At 36.8% G+C, this 16,409-nt stretch overlaps 2 protein-coding genes across 4 annotated transcripts in view; one reads left to right on the forward strand and one right to left on the reverse strand.

Annotated features, from left to right (window-relative positions):
- The window catches only part of LOC124298898 (serine/threonine-protein kinase 25), a 42,443-nt gene extending 35,130 nt beyond the window's left edge, over positions 1-7,313 (reverse strand). Inside the window, exon 1 of the mRNA XM_046751519.1 lies at positions 6,604-7,313. Coding sequence (XP_046607475.1) covers positions 6,604-6,618 — 15 coding nt within the window. The 5' untranslated portion in view covers positions 6,619-7,313. The remainder of the gene's footprint in view (positions 1-6,603) is intronic.
- A 1,084-nt stretch (positions 7,314-8,397) lies between these two features.
- LOC124298901 (UPF0430 protein CG31712) lies at positions 8,398-16,323 on the forward strand. Of its 3 annotated transcripts, XM_046751525.1 has the most exons (7): positions 8,398-8,822; positions 9,596-9,739; positions 10,777-10,836; positions 11,598-11,823; positions 14,720-14,803; positions 15,262-15,449; positions 15,997-16,323. In XM_046751525.1, exons 1-6 carry the CDS (start codon positions 8,674-8,676, stop codon positions 15,424-15,426), a joined length of 828 nt encoding a protein of 275 aa, XP_046607481.1. In that variant the 5' UTR covers positions 8,398-8,673; the 3' UTR covers positions 15,427-15,449; positions 15,997-16,323. The 3 variants fall into 3 exon arrangements, with proteins under 3 accessions (XP_046607481.1, XP_046607480.1, XP_046607482.1); XM_046751524.1 differs by having other exon boundaries at positions 8,399-8,822; positions 15,262-16,323; XM_046751526.1 differs by lacking the exon at positions 10,777-10,836 and having other exon boundaries at positions 8,404-8,822; positions 15,262-16,323.
- The last annotated feature ends 86 nt before the right edge of the window (positions 16,324-16,409 follow it).

A 16,409-nucleotide genomic window follows, 5' to 3' on the forward strand; every position in this document is an offset into this window, starting at 1 on the left:
GATCTCTGTCGATATTTTCGAAACTATGATTGCGTTTCGAGTTGCGGTCTTTAGTTCAAACTCCTAAATCGCTGTGGGTGTAGATTGTGAATATCAGAAATGAGTACATGGATCGATTAAAATAACACGACTTAAGTTTAATGGATATCAACTGGACTATGCAATTTATACCGATCGGGGAGACTCAGTCGATAACTCGAAGTATAATATAATACTACCCAATTTCCAGTATCCAGTATCCAGTATCCATAATTCTTTGTCCATTTTTAAGTGCTTAAGAAGCAAACTTCGGATGGTTTTACGTACGACAAACAAAAAGAAACAAATATTGGTCTTTTACTACATGGAGTACATGTGTGAAACGCTGAAATTGTACAAGGCAAACGAGCGATTAGAATAACGCCATTTTAACGATACTGGACATCGACGAGTTGCGGAGGACGTGACGCCTCTGCAATATGTATGCAGGCGTGTATACGATCCATGAGACGTGAGGAATCCGTTTTCTAACTGGGAATAGGTATCTCGTCTCCAGCGCGTTCACCTGGCTGACTAACTAGTATGTCGTCCCTCCCTGTCCAGATGGGATACCGTTGTCCGACGACGACGACGACAACCTGCACCGAGTTGCTTGCGACTACGGTAAACGTCGACCTGAATATGTAAGACGCAAGATCGCTCGCACCGGAGTTATTCTGACTTTTTATTAAACTAGAGACCTTGTTTTTCCGTATGATATACATAAATACATATACATATATACGATAGTTCAATGGGATATGAAGAAAAAAAACTCTACAAGTCCGATCTTGAGTTCAGATTAACTGGCAAATAAGCTATTTCTGAAATGCGTTCGATAATTTGATAACTTTCCTGTCGTTACTTCATTTCTGATAATCACTGCGTGTCTATAATGTGTAGCAAATTATTCGACCAGCGATAACTCGAGAAAGGACGCAACATTTTAATATGTAAATGTTGGTGGTACTGACTTTAGCCAACCCAAAATTGATAAACATTTGAGCAAAATCTGTAAAGCCATTTCCGAGTTACTTCCAACAATTGAACTTTTCTTATTCGACGATAAGCCAGGAATAGTTAAAGAAAACCGACAACCAGTATCCCTAATTTTACCTGAATCAGTCGAGTCTTTCATGAGTGATTCCGAAAAGAGTTTTTTTTGTGGGACGATAAGTTCAGAATGGTTGAACCGATTTAGATAAGGTTTAGCACACTAATTTTGCTTCATTTACTCCTGACGTGATGGAATTTTGAGTGAAGATTTTTATTTTCACAAGTACCAGAAAATTTGAGGACTTGTTCTTCAATGTTTATCGTTTGACAACTTTTAGTAATACGTACATAAAAGCGGCGAGACGAGTGATCAAATGATGTGTTACACCTAACTTTTCTTGGATAGGCTGCACATATACATGTAACGAGAGCAAAAAGACTTCAAGGTCTATACCAATATGTATACCTATGTAAGTGCGCTGTGACAAAATGTGATTATAGAAAATGAGATTACATTGGCATTCAGGTATATATAATTTTAGCGCTACGTTACACTCATCCCTCGAAAAGGTAGTTCAAGGTTTTTTCGATTGTGGCTCAATTTTGGAGGTTATCATCATCCTCATATACGGCTATTGCGCAATTTATTATTACGATGTGCGTAGAAAATAGGTGTGTCGTCTTCGTCATTATGCGGTAAGCGTCAAAAAAATTTATGAGCACCTGTGTAAACATTCGAATCCGATAAGCAATGGAGGAGTAGTGGAATTTAATTTCAGCATAGGAATACACGCAATGAATTTCTTGTTATTTCAAGTTACAACATTGCTACTTTTTGTTTTCTTCAACAAATTTTAGGGATATGTGTGATCGACAAGGAAAAAACCTGTATTCTTATCATCCATCTTCTTATTTTTTTCGGGAAAACCGAATTTTGCATAATGTTTTTGTTTTCACAGACTTTGTTTGTACATAGCATATGTAGACCATGTTTTCCAGTCACAGCTTTTGCATCTCCTTCGTCGCTGATGTGTGATAGCAACAGCAATTGTACAAGAATCAGTCCCGTCACGGAATTGTGGGCATCACTGACGATGGGCTCGAATGACATTAGCCGTTATTATATTGTCTTGGTTTGTTTTCTCGTCAATTGACATCGGTGAAGTAACGGTATATTTTCACTCTTACTCGCGTGCGCTTTGTGTTTAACATATGTTATGCGTAATTACCGCACCCATCGGAGGAACGCATGACATCAAAATTGACTAGGTATCATAACAACACTATTACTACACATAAAAGTTACTTTACTTTGCACGAAAAAAATATTCGGACGGGAAGATATGTGTGCGAATCAAATGTCATTATTATACTCACGCTTTATCAGAAACTGTATTTCGTGCCGTCCTGAAAGGGTTGATTACACATAAGTGCAAATGGCCAGATAAAGAAACATTGCTATAATTATATTCTCATACCCGGTTCGATAATCAAAATTACATACCTATATATAGGTAAAATTGATGTAAACATTATTTTTTTTTTCTTCAATTTTCGATCGGTTTCTACATACGGTTATAAGATGCTCGATTTCATTACTTGTAAATATAAAACAATATCGTTTTCATTTACCGGTTGTTTAAAGTTATTCGCAGTCTATTACATAATTCAGTTTAATATAATATTATGATATATTATATAAATTGCCGTATATATGTATGTAGAATAACGAACCTACTTCATGGATTGCAGTCACGGTAAACAGCAGCAGCGGTAATTTTAAATCCCGAGGAAGGAAGAGAAGAGCAAAGCGTAGGTAGGCATACGCCTAGAAATGGAATACAATAGATGCATTGTCCACAGGCCTGCATGACAACGGTTAGACCATACCGACGTCAGCATTCATTGTCAATAGTTTCCATCAGTCTATCCGTCGCTGCTGCAGCGTGATTCTGCTCGATTCACGAAGCTGAAGTTAGTAACGTTATCGTAACGAAACATTGTGGGAAATACCACTACTTTCACAGTTTTACAATGATTTTAAACAAACTAAGATTTACCGAAATATGAGTGTGTTTTGTTTTGTTGCGGTTTACTGAATTTCAAACAATTCCAAAATCGCGAAATAACGATTTTTCCTTAACGCGAATCGTCACGATAACGTTACTAACTTCAATATGATCTCGATACCGCATACAACGTGTCTCGGCTGTATTACATTCGTTTTGCAATGATTAGGAGGCCAATGGTGTTACAAGAAAATCTCATGACGCTGCATAATTCTCCTACTTCTCTATAATATTCGACATTCATACAGGTGCAGGATTTGTCAACTTTACCAAACATGCCGATCATACATGTCGAAAGCAGTTTTTCTTCGATTCGACAAGAGTAGCGTCAGATAGTCGGAATAAAAATTTGTTTCATCGGTAAACTGGCACTAAATTTTTTTTTAAACTAGCAAAACATTTCTTTTGCCATATTATTTTAATGGCCATCACATTTGCTTTATTGAACAAATTTTTTCTTTTCCCGATGCAGTATAACAATAGTTTATTATATTATTTCAGCACACAAAAACCTAGGTTCGGCTGATTATAGCTTGTATTTAAGCAATTTGATTAGTAGGGAAGGGGGGGGAGGGGGGGGGATGATTCCCGCCGATCGATGGCAGTAGGGTAGCAGGTGCTTGCTAACAAAACCAACCAATTCACTCGTCATACGTATTCTTCAATATTCAATTTGACTTTTTTTACGCACGTTTCTGCATAAATATCCGACATCAAGTCGAGTCTAACCGCCTCCCCCCACTGTACTGTTGAATCGTTTTTTCATTTTATACCCATAGTTTGCGTCTACTCGCATGCACGTTTTCTTCAAGCAAACCTTTCTCTCTCTCTCTCTCTCTCTCTCTCCCTCTCCCTCTCCCTCTCCCTCTCCCTCTCCCTCTCCCTCTCCCTCTCCCTCTCCCTCTCCCTCTCCCTCTCCCTCTCCCTCTCCCTCTCCCTCTCCCTCTCCCTCTCCCTCTCCCTCTCCCTCTCCCTCTCTCTCTCTCTCTCTCTCTCTCACTCTTTTTCTGACTGTGACTAACAATACCAATTATCGCTCGTTATCAGCAGAAGTCGCCTTTCGTGGACGACGCAAAGTGTCCGCAATGAAAATTAATACGCTAAAACTGGGTTCCTTTTTTTTATCGTTCGACTATTAATACACTCGTTATGGACTGAGTCAATTTGTTTTTATTATGTCTATTATTGTTATTATAATTTTTTTTCTTTACAAATGCGATGTTGATGATATTGGATATCTAAGTGGTCAGTAAAAACATGATATTTAATTAAAATTAAATTAATTACCATAATCTTTGGTATACATTAATTGGCGTTGTGATGAATATCACATCTCTAATATCAATTATCTCAACTTTTATTCGAATTTTCGAAAACCCAAGATCGTTATCAATATATTGCTTACTGACCATTTGATAATGATAGTCAAGTCTCTTATTGTTATAGCGAAATAGTACGAAATTGAAAACGTAAACATTGTTCATTATTATCATTATTACTGTATACATGTAAGGAATAAAAAAACATTTCCCAACTTCGATATGTACCAAAATTGCTGACGAGTGCGATGTTTTCTCTTTCAATATCAATTTCCAGCTCTTGTGCAATTCGATTACTCGTTATTTTTCCCCCTCTTGTTGACATTAGGTAAAGAAATATTATTCACGTGTACAACTCGATAAGAGCGAAGTTAGTAACGTTAATGTGACGATTCATGTTCAGGAAAAATCGTTACCTCACATCATGAAGAATGTATGAGATTTGTTAAACTACGATGAACAAAATATACTCTTATTTTGGCAAGCCGACTCCTTGAAAGTCATTCTAAAATTGCGCAATATGGATTTTTTCCCCTAATATTTCGTTACGTTAACGTTGCTAGCTTCAGTCTCATACAACTCGATGGTTAAAAAGCATTGAAACGATGTTTTTCTTGACGAGCAAGTGATGTTTTGGATTTGAAAGTCAGTTCTATTGATCTCACGGATCAAGAATAGTGAAAATCACTTTCAAGTGCATCTAGTGACATAAACTACGTGTCACACACGCTGCATCAGCGGTATGCTATCAACTCGTCGAGCGCCACGGTATTTAAACTGCGTAACCTGGAATTCTGACGGGATTGAAATCAGTAACGTTATCATAACGAAACTATTTTCTCAATTTTACAATGATTTTGATGGAACTAAGATTTCGTAATATGAGTGTATTTCATCTTATTACGGTTTACTAAATTTCAGGCAATTCCAATATCGCGAAATAACAGTTTTTCCTCAGCGTGAATCGTTACGATAACGTTACTAACTTCAATACGATGAATTCTGCGTGTGCCACTGCGCCAACTAGCCAGCTTTGCAGGCACGCGGATAAAATCGAGACTATCCACGAGTCGGTGATCCGAAAATTAGATTTTAATCGTAAGACTTGGCGAAAAGTAAGCCGAAAGAATATAGAACTTTGTAGGTTAGTTTGAAGAACATAGGACAAGGAAAATTAGTAATGTTGAAAATCGGTCGTCGGCTCGTTGATTAAGATCGCTCGAGTCGCATAAGGACGTAAGTTTTCTGATGTTCCGAAAGCGTCACGCGAAGTACGTTCCTGTTTGTTCATTAGTGACGAATAAGTTGCAAAATAGAGTTTGACGGACGGAATTATTTGCATACATAACTACCTGTATCGGATTATTTTGTGGCTTTAATGAATTCCTAAATCCGGAGAGTCTAACCTCTCTATCATCAAACAGTCGATTTCGACCTTGGATATCCTTTCGATAAAATCGGTAACGATTTCTCCCAAAATTCTGAATCATAAAAATTTTTCGAATATTATACCGTATCTCTTTAAACATCATCAGTCAGTTTAGCGGTATGTTTGTTTTGCAATCCAGGACATTAAAAAATAATTCTCCGATGAGACAGAGTGGTGAGAATTCGAATTTGGATTAGGCTGAAGTTTGTAACGTTAATGTAGCGCTGCATCTTTGGAAAAAGTCGTTGTTTTCCAACTTTAGGATTACGCGAAATTTAGTAAACTGTTAACACAGTATCAGCAAACTCAGATTTCATAAACTCAACTTCTTCAGGTGTTCTAAATGTGCAAAATAGTAATTTTTGTTACAACATTTCGATACATTAACGTTACTAACTTCAGCCTCGTCAATTTAACCATTTTTCCTCTATTATCGGGCTTGCGGTCTGGTGTGAAATTTATCATACACGAGGGAAAGAAAACTCACTGAAACCTTGATACACTGGGGTATGAATTTTTTTTTTCCGTCGTGATCGATTTCGCGACCGAGTTACCTGGTAGAACGCTGCGCAGATCGTGCGTGTAACCAGCTGTGCGGTGAGCATGAAGGACGAGGTTTAGGCTGGTTTAGGTTAGGTTGCGATATGTTAGGTTAGGTTAGGTTAAGTTAGGTAAGGTTAGGTGAGGCCAACGTCGCGTTTAGGGGTCGCGGGGTCAGAATGTGTGCATATCGAAGTGCCAAGGGAGGGAGAAACTGACAAGCGATACTTACCTCGTTGAAGGCCATCTTCTTGGCTACGCTACCGGATTCCCGATTCCTCCCGGCGCCCCCTCGCCCCTGTCTTCCGGAGCCCAGCGCCTGTTGTATCCGGGACGTGGTCAAATCCAGCAGCTGATGTCGCTTGATTACGGACGGAAATCGGGCATCTGAAGTAGCAGCAACCGCCTGATCGACGACTCGGCCGCACCACCAGCGATATGCTTTTACGACCTTGTCCGGCACACATACGTCTCCCAGCAAAAGCGCGGTTATCGTCCCGAAACGACGGACGCTATTTCACGTTATTAACATTCTGACCAATCGTCAAATCGGGCGGCACCAAATACTCGATCAAAACTAGACAACATTCCTCAGGTGGGACGGACCAGCCTCAGCTGGTGTAAAACCGACGAAGGAAATAAAGAAACAGAAACAGAAAGAGGTAGAAAAACAAAAAAAAAAAGAAAAGAAAAGAAAACAACACCGACAACAAATGCCTCCTCACTAACTGCCCATCACTCACACGTCGTCACCGTTTTACTTTTACCAATTTAGTCGGCACACTATTATTAAAGATCACCTCTAATCACTGCTCCTTCAGACCCGTCCTTATCGCCACTTTTTTTTTCTTCATATATTCATATCCGCAGCAGCAGCAGATATCCGCGAACAGAGGAGCGCCATCTCGGTTTCTCGGTGTCACGAAACGAGCTGCGCGCGTCGTCGTCACAGCTGCTTTTCTCATTTCTTGCCTGCGGCAGCCATTTTCTACCGCAACTTATCAACGTTCCCATCGCGGCGTCTGCGGCGGTAGCTTACAGTCAACAAAACCCACACCGAGGATAAAGCCGTGTAAACAACTCGCAACGTTCGCAACTACGCAAAGTGTTCGTCTAGCGCTGTAGTCGGTTCCCTGCGGACTTTTCTCACTCTTTTACGCCCGATTATATCCCTTCCGCATGAATCAATGAATGATAGTTATTAATGTTTTCGAAATTTCCTTTCCTCAAAATGAATTTTGTTCTTTTCCCTGAATAACAACGACGGAGGGCAATGTTGGCTATGAAATTTTCACCGGTCAATCCCATTGCACGCCCAGTAGAGCGAGTCCCTGATGAAGAAAATCCTAAAAATGTTCTCATAATTTACAACATTAGTAAGAGAAATTCTGCATCATTTTTGGAAGTGTTTGAACGTTGAGTCTGAATTATTCTGATAATATTTAAAAGATTTCCAGGGTAGTTGTGGAAAGAACTTGTATTATGTTTTGGAACTTCGTTCGATCATGGTACCCCAGTCGATTTCGACGTTGTCGTATATATCTTCAAATATCGAAGTCCACGTATCTCAGAGGCGAAAAAGGACTTGAGAAAATGAGAAACCCAGTCTATACGCAATTATAAACAAAAACACACAATACATTTTCTTTTAACGCATAAATAAAGAATTAGAATGAATTATACGAATTTACTATTGTGATTTCGTAGAATCCATGCCATTTCTTTATTTCTGCGTCTAAAGAAAATGTATAGGAGTGTTTTTGTTCAGAATTTCATGAAGAATGGGACTGATTAGTCCTTTTTTGCGTTCGATATACGTGGATTTCGATATTTAAAGATATGTACAACGTCAAAATTGACTAGGGCATCCCCGTAAGATAGTATGTATAATAGATTTACGAATTTGTTAGGAATACTCGTATTCTTCCATTACACACTAAATGTTTTCAATTTGGCTCCGCCAATATGGCTGCTCCCCCCTCCATTATGCCTTCACAGCGCTTCATATTCCGTCCAGTGATGGCGCTGAAGAGCCGCGAGAAGGAACTGTTGGAGCTTTGAGCAACTTTGAACTTTAAGCAGTTTAAGCCAGTATACACGAAGCTAGTGTAGCAAAGTCAAGCATGCGACGTGCGACGTTCCGAGTTTACCGCGTGTCTTCATTTCGCTTAATGTGAGTTATAAGTGCGGGAATATTGTGCGCATTGTGACAGGTGTTTTTTAGCAAGGGATATTCAACAGTGAAGACGACAACAGCGTCGCTCACGATATAGTAATCGAACATTGAGTGAACCTGTGAAACATGGGGAGATCAAGATCGCGAAGCAAATCCCCCAGCAGTAGGAGACGGCACAAAAGTAAACATTCGCGTAAGCGTTCGAAGTCTCGTGAGAAGCACAGTTCGAGCAGCAAGTACGCCGAAAAGCCAAAAGAACGGAGCTCCAAGTCCAGGTATACCTGCAAACACGCCTGATTTTATCAAAGGACATTTCGTGCATTCCGTATTATGCACGTCTCTGATAATCGCCATTTTGTCATTCCCTTTCGTATCACTGGCGCATTAATGGGCGGTCGATTTATGCACTTTGCTCAAGGCCTGAGTTTGGCCTGAAACACAAAACATTAGAGAAGAAATGAGAGAATTTAAGAAACTATTACGCCTCTCCTCTTGGTCAACCGTTTATCAACAATTTCACGCAACTATACGACAATTAATCAAGGTTCTTACAAACTTGTCAAGATTGCAATCATCTTGAATTATTACCACCTTGGTCGAAAAGTATTCCTAATAATATTCTCAAAGATTCTAAAAATTCTGGAAAATCTGAAAAATTTGATGACTATCTCTGATTATCATCGTTCTATTCTGATTACTCTCATATAATTTGATACATTTTTAGAGGTATTGTTAAAACTCTTAGCTATTCAAACATGTGTTTGATCAAAATTTCAGTAAACTATAGTAACATTCTTCATTATGCCAAAATTATTCCAAACAAATCTCTTGAGTATTTCTATTGTCTATCAGTGTCGGCACTGTACTATCGAAAAATTGTTGCAAGAACTTTCAATAAATTCCACACAAAATTTTCCCATAATTGCTATAACCGTATTGTGCTAAATACCTCAAGTAAAATTTATTATATTAGTGCAAGAATCAGTAGCAATATTACTGTTAATTTGGTTATATTTTTTTTCATCTTATTTTTTTGACATTCTTTCAGAAAGAGGTCACATTCTGCCTCAACGAGTAGTGGTTCCGATGTATCGGACGATGTTCACATAGTCAGTCATAAAAAACGTTCCTACAGAGACAGAGATCGCAAAATGGATGAGGTTGAGCGTCTCGCTGAAATGGAAAGACAAAGGTGAGGAATGTGGATACTTGATTACTTCCAAATTTGGCATGTTCCCTAACTGTCCGAACATGTGCCTCTGATGTTTCCTTCTTTTCAATATTTCCAATGTCATTAATGCAATTCAAATATGTCTTACATTTCGACTAAAAAATAAGCAATAATTTTATGGTAAATCCTAGCATTGCTGCACTGAAAAAAAGATTCGATCGGTTTAACTGACTACATCAGCTTAGATATTGCATTTTTGGAATAATTTATTCAGTTGACATATCTCCCGACACCAGTATCAGGCTCACAGTGGTTCCCTACTTTTCCATTTTTCTGCGAGGGCTTTTAAACTAAAGGTTTCCCCTGAATATACCCTGAAGCACACAATTTCCCTCCAAAACCGCCTATTTTTGGTAGTGTGCCATGATCTTTGAATTTTGCTAGCTGGTTCTATTCAAATATCTAAGTGCACAAATCTCAAACGCAAAAAAATGAAACAGCAACCATATTTTAAATAAAATTACTAATAAAAATATGCTAAAACATTTTGGTTTTATGCAGAAATATAGAAATGGCATGTTTCAATTCAGAATTGCACGTAAAATGTTGCTGTACCAAATGCCTTTTCGCATTGGAGTTCCACGGACTTGGATATTTGAGGGTACCTGAGTCTATATAGAAATCAAGTATAGCATTCCCTTAATTTTTATTTTTTTTGCCCATAATTATGCTGCAATCTTAGAGCCTAATATCTCCACATTTTCACACAAAATCTCCTCCATTTTACCTTAACTTGCCTGGGTTGAGCGCTGTGAAGCCTGCAATGTGCATATCTGGAAATTGATTTTTACCTCAGTCACTGGCTGTTGCATTGACTGCAGCAAATTCTTCCCAGTTATAAAAGAATATTCCTTTTTCATATGTGAATGTCTTTGGTTAAACAGAAAATAATCTTTATACATTATTTAAAACTGGAACAGAGTTTTGTTGTTTTTCAATTGAATGAACGAATGTGATTCAGTGTAAATATGTTCTTTTTGTCATTGTGTGTTTCTCAGGAAAAAGAGAGAATCGGATAAAAAGTTAATGAACAAAATCCTCGTCACGAATGCAGTTGGGTAAGATTATATATCCAAATGTCACTGTGGTGGTGGTTGAGTGGCTCACAAGTTTTATCCCTTTTCTCTCTCTCAAATTTTATTTATTCTGCATGTATTATCATCATATAGAAATTATTATGTCCGAATTTTATTGTAAAATTTCACCTTACACATTGCTATATAGTGGTAGCACTTTCAATACAGTAATAGACATCAAGTTCAAAAAGACAACTGTCATATATGTACGGAAGAAAAAATATGATTCGTTGCTTAATTGATCTTATTAACGCAAAATTACTTTTTGCTTGCATTGAAAAATTATCATTCATTGATCGTATCCTATATTTCTACTAGGGCTGTGCAATATATTGATTAATCTTTCAATTGAAAAAAAGAAATTGCTTGAAGTCTAGAATTAATTGATTAATTGTGCACACCTAATTTATACTAAATTTGTAATATTATTTTTACAAATAGGAAAAATACGAATTCTGTAAAATTGTAACTATATCTTTCTATACTACAAAGTAAATCGAATCAACAATTATAACTGATTTGAGCCATTTTCTTTCGCAACAGGTCATTAAAAGTAATTGTCCTGAGAAAACGTGATTATTTCTAACTAGTCTCGAAAGCCTGTATGATGAATAGATCTTTGAATGATGTGATTTTGTCGAAAGTTGTAAAGTTTGATATTAAAAATTGGCCATGGTTGTAAACATTTTGGATTTAATGTGGCTGCAAGTTGAACAAACGAGGTTGTGCCTGTCTGCCCATAGGCGGCAGCGAGAAGTTGAGCAAAAAATGGTGGAGGAAGAGGCAGAAAAACGTATCGAAGAACTTGTTCAAAAGCGAGTTGAGGAAGAGCTGGAAAAGCGAAAAGAGGAAATTGAAGCCGAGGTCCAACGACGTGTCGAGGAGGCCAAACGGGCTATGGAGCGCCAAATGATGGAGGAGATGGAGTGGCGCCAAGCCAAACTTAGAGAGGAGGAGAAACGGAGAGAGGTAAGACCAATCCAGAGAAACATCGGCCGATATTAGCCCAAACGCTGTCACCTCTCATCCTTTCTTGTTCATTCATTTGTTTCTCCAATTTTATTCCACGTTCAAATGACTTTGGGTCCATTTGATTTTTGAGCCAACTACATCTTACGGAACTGAATGTTCCTACGTAAATGTCGTTTCAAATTTTCATAATTTCCTAGAGTAATGCTTTTCACAATCGTAAATTTTCAACCTATAGTAAGTAAACAAAAGTATTTGCTACAAGTTCGGAAGAGAATAAATTTTTTCGACAAATCTCTTACCAAAGTGATCATCGCATCGTACGCACAGTTGATAATCTATCGAGAAAATGTTGCGAATTTATTCTATTGAGAGCTAGAAAATTGAGTGGATTCCATTGATCGTTCTGGGGTATGTTAGATCAATTACAAGGCTTAGATTGTAACGTCACAGCGTTTGGGCTTGTGAAGTGCCGTGGTTTGGAATCTGGTTTCAATGTACTAGAGAGAAAAACCACGCTGCTTCAACTCTCCAACAACCACTGAGGTAGCGTTGTTAGAGAGGATTTGATTAAATAAATATGTAAAACAGAGTTACATACGTAATATGGCATGTGTCAATCATTTATAAACAGTGTATTCCTACCTGTATCATGTATATATATACATATATTTATATATGAACTACGTGTTATTGTTTCGGGATCCTTGCTGTGTTCGAGGTATGAAAAGTTTTATAAAATCAATGCAGAAATCAATACCAGCGATTTTCATTTCATCTAAAAACAATTGATATGCTTTTATACTTCATCCGATACTTTCATCTTCCATCCTGTATAACTCAATTTTCCCTACATATTCTACAAGTAATAGAACATAAAATGGTTTTACTTTGGTTCTTCTCACTTATCATGATGACTCTGTTTTTATTCGTCTTCTCTTTCAGAAACACCTTGTTTCAAAATTTTCGATTGACTTGATATTTCGCATCATTCAAATAATTAGTAATTAAATTGCGAGCAAGTTTCTATTACAAAAAAAAAGAAAAAAAGAAAAAAAAACAAAAAAAAAACAATGCGTACTTTTTAAATGAAGTGTTAACTGCTTGGTTTAGTTCTCGTTGATATTTTGAAATTTTTTCAACTTTGTCAGTTCGGTGAAAGTTAATAAAAATTCTTCATTACCTACTTTATGTCTGTGAGCAGTAAACGTCAGTGTTTTCGCCTTTAATAGACTCTAAGGTCTCAGTGACTATGATAATGTTCTTAAAGTTTGTGATTTGTTCTTAAAGAAGTAGACATGCAGACGTTATTCAACGGTTTTAAATAAAATAATCTCTATAAAGCGATATAGGGCAGCAGCCAATAATACAGATTTATTATTAATTTACTATTTTATTTTTCATTTTTATCCTTACGTGTAATTGATACACGTCTGCAGTGTCGAACCATTCGATTCTTTAGATCATCAATTTTAGGTGAAGGTAATTTTTTAAAGGAAAACATGTTATTTGAAATATGAGTAAAATGGCTGATTAAACCATTCGGCGATATTGGAGCTCGCGACAATATTTTAAGGGTGAGTGTGACCAACGGATAGTTACGTAGCTACTTTAGCCAGACCTCGCCTATTGCCCTTTCAACATTTTTCTCTCGTTGGAAACGAAAAATGCTTTCAAGAACCCTTGATAATGGTTATTTGGAGAAAAGAAACCAAGGAGTTTCAGCTCTTTCGAAAAGCATATATTTTTTGTGCTGTTATATTCGGGAAACGGATTGTTAGAACGGTTGGGTTAGGCTCTAAAGGCGGGATTAGAATCCCATAGCAACGTAGCGTGACCTAGCGATAAATAGGTCGCCTTCCTAACTGACTACCAACAGAAGATGCCGGTTTTTTACTCACTGCCCAGTGATTGTTGATGAAGAAGGCATCCCCTACGTGCTGGTGTGAGCTTCACTCAGGTATTATCCAATTTATATATTCATATAATTTATTATATATACCAATATTATTATTAAATTTATCGTTTTTCATTCAACAAACATCTCCTATTTACCTACATCTATACCGTTGTCATCACTGTACAGGAACCACGATACATATACCCTCTCTGATCGTGTATGATGCGCATAAAATAACACCAGATTCTCATTTCACTGATTCTCGTAGGCAGATATACAAACAATCGGTGGTCGCAACTATTAGGCCGAGCGGTCTTCGATACGCAATTAACAATGTTCATTGTCCCATTTCTTCTTCACCAGTCTTAGGTTCCTCCATGATGTGATCGATGCAAGTTGTCTAGCCGCTCGGCCGATTATTTTCATTTTGGAAACTGAGTTACCAACCGAGTTACGTTGCATTTGTGTAATTATTATTCTTCAGTTATTTCATTCAATGTATGTATTATTGTTATTATTATTGTTATTATTCTATGTTCACATAAACAATTCACGATTTGGTGTGTCTTTTGTGCATGATAATAATTGATTTAATTCAGAAAAATAAAGAAAAATGTTCGCTTTTTTTTTTTTATTAATCTGTGATTCGTATTCACTTTAACTTAACTTCATATCACTGATAAATTCTTGATGTCATCTTGATTTGAAAATTGCAAAGAAACATCATCTGCAGCATTAGGAATGAAACAGTTAGCGTCATAAAACCACCGATCCAAACAAAACATGATGAAAAAAAAAAACAAAACCTTGCCAACAAAATTTTCACTTTCCCAATACCATTTTATATCCCCAAAAATGAAGGTTATCAGGGTGTATGTATTTTTTAAGCTATGATTGATGTAGCAGCATTATGATTTGAAAACGTGAACGAGGCAACGAGAGTAAATGAATCTTAGTATTATTTTGTTGTGTAAACGTGCGCACTTGTCGTTGTAGGAGGAAGAACGGAAAAAACGAGAGGAGCTAGAGAGGATCTTGGAGGAGAACAACAAAAAGATCGAGGAGGCCCAGAAGAAGCTGGTAAGCTTAACCATTCTTACTAATTTATCTCATTGAGATCCAAAGTATGTGAAACGGCTTAAAAAAACATGGCATCACACTGACTGATCAGCTGATGGTTTTATCCTCGGTTTTAGCCAGATTATACAAATATGAAGAGATAGAAATCCCCGCTCAAACGGTTATACCTTTGCTATGTTATATTGGGCTGACGAAGAGTGAAATATGCGTTAAAAACACTTTTTTTTTATTAATTAAATACAATGATTACTGTACTAAATTACATTTGTTACCATCGGGTGGCGTCTTGCGAAAGTTTGGATCCCAATAATTTTATGAGGGATACGATGATTAGAACTTCTCTTTCACATTTTGTCTTTTTCTATTAAAATTTCTGATGTCTGCATCCAATGTTCTGCGTCAGTATATCGCGCAGCCATTTATGTTGACTTTTAAATTAATTTAATTGTTCACAAAAGGCCGAGGAAAGGCTGGCAATGGTCGAGGAACAACGGCTAATGGAAGAGGAGAGACAAAAAATGCGGAAGGAGCACGAGAAACGTGTGAAAGAAGAGCAGAAGAAGATCCTGGGAAAGAATAACTCGAGGCCAAAGTTATCCTTTTCACTAAAACCAGTTACGTGAGTCTGCGTTTCCAGTGTAAGTGTGTGAATATGATATGGTTTCATTGTGTAATTGTGATATACATATATATATATATGTGTGCGTGGGTATATATATACACACACATATATATATATTATATATATACTTGTAATTCCTGTGAGTTAGGTATATTACTTGTCGACGAGTATTGACAGAAACTATTGATACTATAGGAATATTTCTTTCTTCGGCAAATTCATAATATTCGTGGCTAATATTGCTCTTGAAAACATTAAAAAAATTCGTGATACTTTAATGAATTGATGAAAAAGTGAAAAGTGTTACTTGTTAAAACTTCTACTTTTTATCTATCATCTTATTCTTTGTAACTCTTATAAAAATCATCAACTATACGGTTTTCAAGTCTATAGAAAAATTTCGAATGCACACAATAATTACTCTGGTATCAATTATGCCGTACACATCGAATCTGATAATTTTATCTGCTAAATAACCCGGAAGCATGTCGATTGCACAATAGCAGCAGCTTAAAAAATTCAACTTTCAAGATCTCTGCCGCTAGCACAAAACATGTATTATTCTATATAGAACCGGAATATTCCTGAATTTACAAGGTGTAAAAACTTACACTTGGTCAACGAATGCAAGATAGTAGATGTCGTGAGAAAACTCTGATCATAGGATCAGCTTCTGAAATTGAATCAACATATTTCATTAATTTTTTTTTTTTTTTTTTTTTACTCATTTTTTTTACTTGGAGAAAAATTTGATTCCAATTGAAGTGAAACGACAAATATTCGAAACATAAACTACGTGACCTCTAAGAAGAATATAATATAAAGAAATAACAGTGAATTTGAAGTTATATATAATGATAATCACAAAGAAAAAAAATTGTGAATACACATTAGCAAACGAACAACAAATCAATAAAAATATAATAATGAACTGAATGAGTTGTCGATTTAGGTATACCTAAGTATGCAGATTTAACCGTGTTA

The sequence above is a fragment of the Neodiprion virginianus genome, chromosome 2, assembly GCF_021901495.1.
Source record: "Neodiprion virginianus isolate iyNeoVirg1 chromosome 2, iyNeoVirg1.1, whole genome shotgun sequence".
NCBI classification, from domain to species: Eukaryota; Metazoa; Arthropoda; class Insecta; order Hymenoptera; family Diprionidae; genus Neodiprion; species Neodiprion virginianus.

Excerpts from the sequence above, each read along its gene's own strand:
- LOC124298901 (XM_046751525.1), top strand. The coding sequence starts at position 8,674 with ATGGGGAGATCAAGATCGCGAAGCAAATCCCCCAGCAGTAGGAGACGG. Across the intron at positions 9,740-10,776 it reads GCTGAAATGGAAAGACAAAG|GAAAAAGAGAGAATCGGATA; the intron begins GTGAGGAATGTG and ends TGTGTTTCTCAG. Across the intron at positions 11,824-14,719 it reads AGGAGGAGAAACGGAGAGAG|GAGGAAGAACGGAAAAAACG; the intron begins GTAAGACCAATC and ends TTGTCGTTGTAG.